Consider the following 13,030-nt stretch of genomic DNA (forward strand, 5'->3'; position numbering starts at 1 on the left):
CCCCCAGGTCTGCCTGTCGTGAATGCCTGCTAGATCATGCCTCTGGCATGACCTAGAAGATGCCTGTCCGTTTTAAACGGACAGGCAGTAATACACTGCAATACGAAAGTATTGCAGTGTATTATAATAGCGATCGGAGAATCACATATTAAAGTCCCCTAGTGGGACTAGTAAAAAAGTAAAAAAAAAATGAAAAACCCACTTTTCACCTTACAAACAGCTTTACTATTAAAAAAACTAAATAAAGTAAAAAAAGTTAGGCATATTTGGTATCGCCGCGTCCGTAACGACCCCAACTATAAATCTATTACATTATTTAACCCGCACGATGAACGTCGTAAAAAAAAAACTTGAAAAATTGCTGTTTTCTCTGAATCCTGACTTTAAAAAAAAAAAGTGATCAATAAGTCGCATCTACTCCAAACTGGTACCAATAAGTCTTCCCGCAAAAAAAAAGCCCTCATACAACTGCATCGGCGGAACAATAAAAACGTTACGGCTCTTCAAATATGGAGACACAGAAACAAATAATTTTGAAAAAAAAGAATTTTTACTGTGTAAAAGTAGTAAAACATACAAAAACTATACAAATTTGGTATCGTTGCAATCGTAACAACCCGCTGAATAAAGTTATTGTGTTATTTATATCACGCGGTAAACGGCGTAGATTTAGGACGCAAAAAAGAGTGACGAAATGTCAGTTCCCCCCCCCCCCCCCAAAAAAGTTAATAAAAGTTAATCATTAAATATGTACCTCAAAATGGTGCTATTAAAAAAAAAATACAACTTGTCCCACAAAAAACAAGACCTTATACAGCTATGACAACGCAAAAATCAACAAGTTATAGCTCTTGGAATGCGACGATGGAAAAACGTAAAAAATGGTTTGGTCATTAAAGATCAAAATAGGCTGGTCATTAAGGGGTTAAGGGCCGATCATTGCTTTTTTTTTTTTTTTTTTTTCAGTTTTTCACTCCCCGCGTTCCAAGAGCCATAACTTATTTATTTTTATTTTTTTCTTCAATAGGGTGGTGTGAAGACTTAGTGTTTGCGTGGGGAGTTGTAGTTTCTAATGTCACCATTTAAAGTACCATACAATTTACTGGGAAACTGAAAAAAAATTATTTGCGGGCTAAAATTGCGAAAAAACTGTGATTCCTTTTATTTTTATTTTTTTTCGTTTTTACGGCTTTCACCGTGCGATAAAAACGACAACTTAACTTTATTCTGCTGCTCAATACGATTACGGTCTTACCAAATTTTATATAGGTTTTCTTATTTTATTTTTTTGCCGAAAAAAGTGTTGTTTTTTTAAAAAAAATTAATACGTTTCGTTTCATCACATTCTGAGAGCCATAACTTTTTTTTTTTTTTCGTGAATTGAGCGGTTTGGGGGCTTATTTTTTCGGGATGAGCCGTACTTTTTTAATTCGTACGTACACTTTTGTTATCACTTTCTATTAAATGACCAAAAAACGGATTTTTGGCATTTTTAATCTTTTTTACTGCGTTCACCGTGCAAGTTAAATAATGGTATATTGTAATAGTTCAGACTTCTACGAATGTAGCAATAAAAATTTTGTTTATTTTTTTTTACATCAGAAGAAAAAAGTGAAAAGTTATCACGCATCCCCCATAGACTAGAGTCTATGGAGTGAAGCGTGGAAAAAATAAGACCTTTCCTGTTTTCTCACGGACCGTTGAAACAACGGCCGTGTTGACGCCCACATTGAATTATATAGGTCCGTGTGACGGCTGTTGTTTCAACGGCCGACACACGGACGTTTAAGACGTCTGTGTGAACGAAGGCCTTACAGAGGCAGACCTGGGAGCCTCCATTAGGCCCCTGGGCTGCCATGACCACAACCGGCACCCCCCAATCGCATTGTGGGGGCGCCGATGAGCTGTCTTTTTTATTTATTTTTTTTATCAACGCTTCAGATGCTGCGGTCACGATTGACCGCAGTATTTTAGGGGTTAAACGGCCAGGAACATTAGTCTGGGCTGTCAGCTGTAAAACATAGCTGACACCCGTGGGGGTATGGAGGGCACTAAGCCAGTGAGAGCCCTCCATACTTCCCTATGACACTTATCATGTACGTGATAATGCGTCAAGGGGTTAAACGCTAGCTGTACTTTATTTGCCATCACTTTTCTCAGTTTGAACATAATTTTCTTGCAGGTCCATGCTTCCTGTATCCCCCACCTCTGTGGGCCCAGCAATCAGCCTGGATTTGGATGTGGATGATGTGGAAATGGAGAACTACGAGGTTTGTTTTGACCAGTACACCATGTCGGAATGTAGCTCTGCCAGTAATCTTTGACAAACCCATGCTCTCCTCCCTTTTTTTTTTTTTTGTAGGCACTTCTTAACTTAGCTGAACGTTTAGGGGAAGCAAAGCCGCGTGGACTCACCAAATCCAACATAGAGCAGCTTCCATCTTACCGCTTCAACCTTGAAAGCCACCAATCTGAGCAAACCCTGTGAGTAGTTGTGCATTATTTCTGTCTCCGTTAGTGTCACTAGAGATTATCGCAGTTGTTAGGAATAATATCATGCCACATTAAAGCTAACCCGTGAGCATGGCAAGTCTCGAACACTGGGGCAAATATAAGCCCCGCTTAGGCAAATAATAAAAGGGAATTTATTCTATTTGGAGCACAGAACAATAAAGCATTGTCCAACTGCTTGAAGTACAGATCAGTTTGATTTCCATAAACAATGTTATCCAGGGGTATAAAGACCTGCTTAAAGTATATTTTACTAGTGAATAGGTCAGCTCACCCGTTTTCTTAATTCGTACTCCTAGGACCCTCTTGGTAAATTACAAATCTGGTTTTACATTATGGCATGTTTGCCAATGTTACTTCTGTGATCATCAGATTCTACTTGTTGCCCAGCGCGTATGTATATATGGGATTTCTATTCAGGCATCTCTAATAAGACCAGTCTAATATGAATGACCAAAGCAGGATTTAATTCCATGCAGTATATCTCTTGCTTTCCTATCCTTAAAGAGGCTCTGTCACCACACTATCCTACATAATGTGATCGGCGCTGTAATGTAGATCACTGCAGTGGTTTTTATTTAGAAAAACTTATCAATTTTGACCAAGTTACGACCTATTTTAGATTTATGCTAATGACTTTCTTAATAGACAACTGGGCGTGTTTTACTTTTTGACCAAGTGGGCGTTTTAAAGAAGTGTATGACGCTGATGAATCAGTGACCAATCAGCGTCATACACTTCCCTCCATTCTTGTACTCAGCACAGCGTCTGCTGTCACTTCCTCACACATTAACTTTACTGAAGTGTACTGACAGTGAATAGACATCACCTCCTGCCAGGACGCGATGTCTATTCACAATCCCGACACTTCGGTAACGTTTGTGTGGGACGCACAGCACATCGAGATCACGCTGTGCTGTCATTTACAGCGAGATCACGCTGTGCTCTAAGTCCCACACAAACGTTGCTGAAGTGTCGGGATTGTGAAAAGACATCGCATACTAGCTGGAGGTGATATCTATTCACTCTCAAGACACTTCAGTAAAGTTAATGTGTGAGTAAGTGACAGCACATCGTCATCTCGCAAGATCACAATGTCTTGAGTACATGAATGGAGAGAAGTGTAGGATGCTGATTGGTCTGATGCGTCTTACACTTCTCTTTACAACGCCCACTTGGTCAAAAAGTAAAAACATGCCCAGTTGTCTATTAACCCCTTCAGGACCGAGGTCATTTTGGCTCTTGAGGACCAGCCCCATTTCTTCCAATCTGACGTGTCCTTTTATGTGGTAATAACTCTGTAATGCTTTTGCCTATCCAAGCGATTCTGAGATTTTCTTGTGACATATTGTACTTTTATGTAAGTGGGAAAAATCTGGTCACGAAATTCAAAGCTTGTTTGTAAAAAAACACCAAAATGTAAAGAAAATTTGCAAAAATTATAATTCTTATTTTGAATGTATCTATTTGTAAAACATAGTAATATCACACAAAATTGTTGCTAATTAACATCCCTCATATGTCTACTTTGTTTGCATTGTTTTTTGAACATTATTTTATTTTTGTAGGACGTTACAAGGCTTAGAACTTTAGCAGCTCAAAACTTTCAAGAAAATTTCAAAAGGCTATTTGTCAAGGACCAGTTCAGTTCTGAAGTGGCTTTGAGGGCCTTATGTACTAGATAGACAAACTAAACGAGCTTGAGAAAGGTCCTGCTGGACTGAAACGTCGCACGGGTGATTAAAAAGCTGACATATGTTGGAAGTGCTGTCTCCTCGTTTATTTTGTCTATCTGATATTGGGGACTGCGGATCCGGTCCTATTGAGGCGTGCACCCACTTGTGGTCCAGTGCTGTGGTAATTTTCTGCTTATGTACTAGACAGACTCCATAAATCACCCCATTTTAAAAACTGCACCCCTCAAAGTATTCAAAGCCGCATTCAGAAAGTTTCTTAACCCTTTAGGCGTTTCACAGGAATTAAAGCAATGTAGAGGTGTTATTTACAAATTGTTATTTTTTTTGCCGAAATTCATTTGTAATAAAAAAAAATATTCTGGAACACAGAAGTTTTTACCAGAGAAACGCAACCCAATATTTATTGCCCAGATTCTTCAGTTTTTAGAAATATCCCACATGTGGCCCTAGTGTGGTAATAGACTGAAGCACCGGCCTCAGAAGCAAAGGAGCACCTAGTGGATTTTGGAGTCTCCTTTTTATAGAATATATTTTAGGCACCATGTCTGATTTGAAGAGGTCTTATGGTGCCAAAGCAGTGGAAACTCCCCAAAAGTGGTTTTGGAAGCTACACACCTCAAGGAATTTATCTAGGGGTACAGTTAGCATCTTGACCCCACAGGTCTTTTGCTATATTTATTGGAATACGTCTGTGAAAATGAAAATCTACTTTTTTTTTTCTGAAAAAATATAAAAACATTTTTTTTTTAACAAGGAATAAAGAATAAAAATTACCCCAAAACTTGTAAAGCTATTTCTCCCGATTACGGCAATACCCCACGGCAGAGCTCAGAAGGGAAAAGGAGCGCCATTTGGATTTTGGAGGGCAGATTATGCTTGGTAGTAGTTCTGTTTGGGGTTTTACTGGTATTTCATCTTATAATGTGGGAGGCATATGTTATCTGTGCGGAATACATCAGGGCATAATAAGAGGGTATAATAATGGGATAAATAAATAATAATTCATAGATATGCGGGCAGTATCGCACTGATAAATGGCGCCCGATCTTATCCGCTTTTGGAACGCTCTGCACAATTTATGTCGCTATATTCTGAGCGCCAGAACTTGTTTATTTTTTCTCCAACGGAGCCGTGCGAGGGCTTATTTGTTACGTTACAATCTGTAGTTTTTCATTGGTACCATTTTAGGGTACATGTGATTTTTATTTTTTATTATTTGATTTAAAAAACACACATTGACAATGTCTTTTGTCCTTTTTTTTATTTTTTACAGTGTTCACCATGCGCTATAAATGAAATTTTACTTTATTCTGCAGGTCGGTATGATTACGGCGATACCATATGTATATCGTTTTTTTTGTTTTGTGGCGTTTGCGCAATAAAATCACTTTTCTATCAAATTATTTCTTTTTTGTCTCGGCATATTCTGAGAGCCGTAATTTTTTTGCAGTGTTCACCGTGTGGGAAAAATATTCTAGTTTTATCGTTTGGGTCTTTACGAATGCGGTGATACCAAATATATGTACTTTTTTAACGTTTTAATTTTTCCTATAATAAAAGTCTTCTAAGTTCCAAAAACAAAAAATGCTATTTTTACACTTTTATAAAACATTTTTTTTTTTACTTTAAGACCTGCAGCCCTGATGGCTACTATAACACATTACACTACTTAGGTAGTGTAACATATTATAAACTGTCAGTGTGACGTTGACAGACACTGACAGGAAGCCTATGAGGACCAGCCGGTCTTCATAGGCTTCCGTGAATGGCAGACCTGGAGGCCATTGTATGGCCTCCAGTTTTGCCATGCAGCCGACGGCAGCACCCGCAATCGGTCCTCGAAAGTTTGTTGTAGCAACAAATTTTCCAGTTTGTTGCTACAACAAACTTTCCCTGCGATCACACGATCGGGACCTGAACCAACCAGGCCCCGATCATGTCTCCGGGACCAGAGGCAGCGGTTAACAGCGTGATCCGGCTGTTACCGCTACTCTGAGATACCCGGATCGTGCTTTTAACACCCACTGTGACTTCATGTCGGCGCTGCACAGAGCCCAGCAAGCGCCGACGTAAATTTACAGGAAGCAGTTAGTAACGGTGATCATATTCTCTGTAGCCGAACCAAACGGTTCGGCTGTCGGAGAACAGGTTGCTGGGGAGCCACTGACGCCGCTGGCGTCAGAGCGCTCTCCCGGCAGAAGTCTGCAGATTCACGTCCTCGTTGCACAGGGGAATATGCGGATAGGACGTGAATCTACAGATTGTCGGCATGAAAGGTTTAAAGTCATTAGCATAAATGTAAAATAGGTCTTAACTGTCAAAATTGATTTTCGAAGTAAAAACCACGGTTGTTGCCTACATTACAGCGCCGATCACATTATGTAGGAGACAGGGCACTTATAATGTGGTGACAGAGCCTCTTTAACCAGCGGTCATGCCGTGAGAACAAAGGTGATAAAACTGAAGAGAAAAATGTTCTAGGTGAAATATCTAATGCCAAGGACTTCCTATACTGATGTATGATAAATACATTTTACTTTTCTGTTTTAACTTTCAGGTGTGTGGTGTGTTTTAGTGACTTTGAAAGTCGGCAGCTCCTCAGAGTGTTACCTTGTAACCATGAGTTCCACGCAAAATGTGTTGATAAGTGGCTCAAGGTATGTTCCGAAGTGGGATTCCCTTCTGTTAAAGGAGTAGTGAGAGTAGAAAAAAAGGGTCCGTTATAAAATGTTTTATTGTCCTAAGACAGTCATACAACTTTCTAGTATACTTTTATTTTTCAATAAATGGAACAGTTCTTGTCGAAATCATGTCAAATGTTGGTTCACATCAGATTAGAAAATAAATCTGTACATGTATGTTCCGTTTGCCGAGTTTTCGTCTGACAGGCTGCCACACCTTTTGTGTCCCGTTGAAAAACCAAATAAAATTCAGTCCACGGAGGATGTTATGAATAACTTTAAGAATTTTCTTTAAAGCTGTAGCGAAGTCTTTGTGTGGTGAAACTGTTCACATGTACGTGATGGATTCCATATAACGGAAGCCACAACTCTGTTTCTCATCTATTGTACGACTGACTCCATGACTCACAAGGTGTCTGCATGCAATTGACAAATGTGATTCCTTACTGCAAAAGGTCACAAAATCCCCAAAATTTACTGAACCTATATTAACCATTCACCATTTTTTCTCTTTCAGTCCAACCGCACATGTCCCATCTGCCGGGCTGATGCTTCTGAGGTTCATAGAGATGGGGAGTGAGGACCGAAATTTGCCCTCTTGCCTCCTGCCGGTGCACAAACCCAGAGAGATCAACACAAAATAAACCAGCCTCCTTGCCTGACTCGGATGCTTCTGCTTCCTTCTCCACCTGCACTTGTCTTTACGGCTAGGAAACTGCAGCTTTTATTCTGGAGGTGGAGTCAAGAGTCACATTCCACTGTCTCCATCCTAGTACCTCTACACCCCAATACTTTCCAGCAGTGCCCCTTCATTATGTATTTCAGTTGTGGGCATTGGGAGGGATTTGAGAGGTGTGTGAGATGAATTAGGTTGCAATTGGGAGAAACTTTCTCTTTTTCCTCAGAGTAGTTGGGACTAACAGGTAAAGGACAGGGTCCTTGTGACCAGTGCTAGCCCCCAAAGGGGACCTTGAGGCATTACCAGGGGCTCCCTGTTTGCAAAATCTTACATCTGTCAATCCCTAAGTTGAGGGGAATGTCACAGCTGCTTATTTAAATATGTTTGCACTGATGCCCTGGTGGGCAGTATTTTCTTTTGATTAATTGGACCAGATTTTATGTATCATTTCTATTATTTGCTGCCATCAGACCTTTCTGCACTCAAATGTTAATCTCTGTATTACTCATTCATTATCTTGTCTCCATCTTTCCTCCGCGCGGTGTCCAGCCATCCATTTCACTCCACCTGAAAGCCAGACTCCCGATAAGGCCCTTCGCATCAGATGTGATCTTAATCTCTCGACCCCAGTGAAAAATCATTGCTTTTGCTCCCTGGAGGAATACAGGGGACACGTGTGTTTTATCCCCATCTTTTTCTTTCCATAGAAGTCTGATGGCCATGCCATTTCACATCACATTAACGCTTCAGTTGCTGGTATCTGTTTATTTCTAGATTTCTCTTTGTTAAACAGGCATATGTGTTATGTGGACCAGTCTGGAGGTGCAGGGGCCATTTGCATATGTTTTCTCCCCTAATTTTTCGGATCTCAGAAGCCCTGGTAATGCCTCCCCAGTGTATTTTCTTAGGCAGCAGGTCACACAATTGCAGGCTAGTGTGTGATCACAGGGTATACTCTGTTGCACGCCAAGCTGTGTTTTAGTGAGCGTGTTGCACTTGGCACCCGTATTTCTCGCCATCCCAGCCTCTGACCGTAACGCAGAGGCACATGGGCGAGCGGCTGCCTTATTTACTGATTTGTATCTGTTTTAGTTCAAGTTTGCATGATAGAACAGCAATTAATTCAACACAAGAGCCAGCCAACCATTTCTGATCTGTGTGCGCGCGCGCGTTTAAATGGTCAGACAGAAAGAGTCTGTCTTAATGTTTCACAATATGCATGTCTGAGCAGCTTGGAATATGGTATCTGCTAACCCTTGGCCGTCTGTGGAGTGACGTGAAGGGGGGGGTGGGTGGGGGCTGGGACAAGCATTATATAGGGTTATGTATCTTGCTGAGCTGATTCCTGCAAGCAGAAGGCACCTGAACTTGAATGTCTCGTTGCCTGTTAAGGTCACACTCCGGGCAGGGATTGTGTGCGATGGGGGGGTTCCTAGACCAAAAGTAAATGAGTTCATTCTACTGACCCTCTAGTATATAACAGTGTATGTGTAGAATTCTAATACTATGTTAATGGCTAATTCTACATACAGTTGATTTCATTATGTTCGTGTAATCCACCTCACGTCTATAAGGAGAAACTCATGCGAATCGCCACTGCTGTACCCTGTAGTAAATTCGGGTTGTAATTCTAGACGTATGAAGATTTCACAGGCTGTTGAATCAATAACCTTTAATAATACAGTGTTCTATTATCTGTCTGTGGAGTGGTGGCTTTGCAGTTCTTTATTTTGGGGCTAGTAACCAGTGTGTTTGTATTTTCGTTTTGACCCATCCAGTACTGCAGTAGTACTAAACTTTTATTGCCACTTTCTGTGGGCATGGTGACGTAACCCCCTGGTTAACAGACAGGCATTAGAGGGTTGGCCACTGTTTGGCTGTAGACGTCTTCCTCTCCACTGACCACTTCACTCTTCTCACTGTTGACAATAAATTTCAGGTGATGGTGCACGTCTGTAGGTATATGTGTGTTTGTTTGTATGTATATATGTGTATATATATATATATATATATATATATATATATACACAAAGTAATTCAACCGCTAGCATGTGAAGTGTAAATTGATCTCCCATCATTGTGCTTGTCCTTTCATAGGTCACTACCAAACGTGGTCCATATTTTTTCTGATCGGCCACTTGATACTGACAGTATGGGTGGTGGACACTTCTTGCCTTACGTAACGGCAGCACATGATGTTTCAAGCCATATGCTGACAGTGAGAATAGTGAAGAATTGTAACTGTTCATATGCTGGAGCGTGATTGTATCTGCTATTTTCTCCCTCCCCCCCTCACAATAGATAAAACCCCCTGTTCTGTAAACTGCCGCAGTGGGGCTAGTGGAAGAAGGTAGCAGTGACTATAGCAGAGAAACTGGATGAAGCACTTGTTTTACAGCACACAAGTTACCAAAGGTCTTACTGTATATATTAACACTTCAGACTTCTCAGCAAACTCTCACCAGGCAACCGCAGTTTCTGCTGCGTATCTCTCCGAAAATTCCTGAACTGCTGGAGATGACTTTTGTCAGACAAGATGAGGTCCTCTCCAGCAGAATAGGGGTTTCTCCCTTCATCCACCCTCTGCTCCACTGTATAGCATACATACGGTTCTTCCACTAATCTCTGTAGGAACCCCACGACTATAGTTTAAGTGCTGTTAAGCTCTAGTGAAGCACTTGACACTTCATTATCAGTCTGCTTAAGTAATACCCATTGATTTTAGGATGTCGGTGATTGCTGCATAGATGCCACTTTTTTTAATCTCTCTATGTTCTTTTAAACACCTCTATGGTAGGATATAGTGGATTGTTTACTGTATCATCCTAACCTCCTGGACCCCATACTCACACTGGGCTTGATTGATCTCAACTTTTCCCTCCCATTAACATTCCTGCCCCTTCCCCTTTCCCCCAGAGATGTGGCTTCCCTTACTCAGGGTCCTGGAGGTGTCTTCTGTGTTAGATTTGTATATCTATATGTGTGCGTATACATATAGATATATCTATATATAAACTTTTTTTTTATTTTTGGCTTTTGGTACTTGCACATTTACTGGTTACCTCATTTCCCATGTATGTATTTGAAAAAAATGCTAATATATAGAAATGGTTCTTGAAGCTATCAAAGTGTGTTTCTTTTCCTCCGTTCCATTGGAATAATATTGGTTTGTAGCATTTAACATTACCTAGTAATATTGTATTATATATATATGTGTATACTGATTGAAATTTTTAACAGATTTGTACTTTTTTTAAAATGAAAGTTGCTAGTTTTGCTTGACCTGGTAGTGCAATCATTTATTTTTTTTAATGTTGTGGCTGAATTGAGAGGGTTCACTAATAAATGTACAAGGACAATACGGGAGTCTCTTGGTCTTTTTTCATACGTTTCTATCCATTTATATTTAAGCTCGGGTATTTGCTCTCTACTATTGCAATGGAAAAGGACACAGAGCCCCACTTGATATCATTGGATGGACGTCTCTCCCATTTCTTCTGAATCCCGAAGGTTTCCACGTGACCAGATCATAGGAAGTATTTTACACATAGTATAGCACACAGCAGGTCAGATACCTCAATGACCAGCCCCATTTTTTCAAATCTGACATGTCATTTTATGTGGTAATAACTCTGGAATGCTTTTGCCTATCCAAGCAATTCAGGGATTGTTTTCTCGTGACATATTGTACTTTGTTAGTGGAAAAATGTGGTCAATAAATTCATAGCTTATTTGTGAAAAACACCAAAATGTAAAGAAAATGTGCAAAAATTATTTTTCTAATTTTAAATGTAATCTACTTGTAAAACAGATAGGAATACCACACAAAATTGTTGCTAATTAACATTCCCCATATGTCTACTTTATGTTGGCATCGTTTTTTGAACTTTATTTTTCTAGGACGTTACAAGGCTTAGAACTTTAGCAGCAATTTCTCATATTTTCAAGAAAATGTCAAAAGGCTATTTTGTCAAGGACCAGTTCAGTTTTGAAGTGGCTTTGAGGGCCTTATGTACTAGAGTCCCCATAAATCACCCCATTTTAAAAACTGCACCCCTTAAAGTATTCAAAACAGCATTCAGAAAGTTTATTAACCCTTTAGGCGTTTCACAGGAATTAAAGCAAAGTAGAGGTGAAATTTACAAATTTAATTTTTTTGCCGAAATTAATTTGTAATACATTTTTTTTTTTCCTGTAACACAGAAGGTTTTACCAGAGAAATGCAACTCAATATTTATTGCCCAGATTCTGCCGTTTTTAGAAATATCCCACATGTGGCCCTAGTGTGCTAATGGACTGAAACACCGGCCTCAGAAGCAAAGGAGCACCTAGAGGATTTTGGGGTCTCCTTCTTTTTTTTTTTTTTTTTTTTTTTTTTAGTATATATTTTAGGCACCATGTTGGGTTTGAAGAGGTCTTGTGGTGCCAAAACAGTGGAATCTCCCCAAAAGCGGTTTTGGAAACTACACACCTCGGAATTTATCTAGGGGTATAGTTAGCATCTTGACCCCACCGGCATTTTGCTTTATTTATTGGAATATGTCTGAAAATGAAAATCTACTTTTCTGAAAAAATATTAAATGTCATTTTTACAAGGAATAAATAATAAAAAGTACCCCAAAACTTGTAAAACTATTTCTCACGATTACGGCAATACCCCATATGTGGTAATAAACTGCTGTTTAGACCCACGGCAGATCTCAGAAGGGAAGGAGCGCCATTTGGCTTTTGGAGCGCAGATTTCTGGTAAGAGTTCTGTTTGGGGTATTGCTGTAATTTCAGTTTATAATGTGGGGGCATATGTTGGCTGTGCGGAGTACATCAGGGCATAATAAGAGGGTATAATCATGCGGTAAATAAATAATAATTCATAGATATGTGGCCAGTGTCGCACTGATAAATGGTGCCCAATCTTATCCGCTTTTGGACACTGCACAATTTCTGTCACTATATTCTGAGCGGCAGAAAGTTCTTTTTTTTTGTTTTTTTTTCTCCACCGCAGCCGTGCGAGGGCTTATTTGTTACGTTACAATATGTAGTTTTCATTGGTACCATTTTAGGGTACATGTGATTTTATTTATTTTTTATCACTTTTTCTTCGATTTTTATTTATTTATTATTTTTATTTTGCAAGCAAAGTAACAAAAAAACATGCTTTTTGACATTTTTTTTTGTCCTTTTTTTTTTTTTTACAGTAATCACCGTGCGCTATAAATGACATTTTACTTTTATTCTGCAGGTCGGTACGATTATGGCGATACCATATGTATATCGTTTTTGTTTTTTTTTGTTTTGTGGCGTTTGCGCAATAAAATCACTATTCTATAAAATTATATATTTTCTGTGTCACCATATTCTGAGAGCCATAATTTTTTTTATTTTTTTTCAGTCTAAAAAGCTTTGTAAGGGCTTGTTTTTTGCGGGATGGGTTGTAGTTTTTATTGGTATTATTTTGGGGTACA

At 39.4% G+C, this 13,030-nt stretch overlaps 1 protein-coding gene across 4 annotated transcripts in view; it reads left to right on the top strand.

The window, feature by feature from the left end:
* Nucleotides 1–10,929, top strand: part of RNF44 (ring finger protein 44) — a 46,356-nt gene extending 35,427 nt beyond the window's left edge. For all 4 annotated transcript variants that reach the window (XM_075856635.1, XM_075856637.1, XM_075856639.1 and 1 more), the window contains exons 8-11: nucleotides 2,183–2,270; nucleotides 2,363–2,484; nucleotides 6,766–6,865; nucleotides 7,407–10,929. In XM_075856635.1, the coding sequence (XP_075712750.1) occupies nucleotides 2,183–2,270; nucleotides 2,363–2,484; nucleotides 6,766–6,865; nucleotides 7,407–7,469 (373 nt within the window). In that variant the 3' untranslated portion in view covers nucleotides 7,470–10,929. The remainder of the gene's footprint in view (nucleotides 1–2,182; nucleotides 2,271–2,362; nucleotides 2,485–6,765; nucleotides 6,866–7,406) is intronic.
* The last annotated feature ends 2,101 nt before the right edge of the window (nucleotides 10,930–13,030 follow it).

This window comes from Rhinoderma darwinii, chromosome 3 (genome assembly GCF_050947455.1).
Source record: "Rhinoderma darwinii isolate aRhiDar2 chromosome 3, aRhiDar2.hap1, whole genome shotgun sequence".
Taxonomy (NCBI): Eukaryota; Metazoa; Chordata; class Amphibia; order Anura; family Rhinodermatidae; genus Rhinoderma; species Rhinoderma darwinii.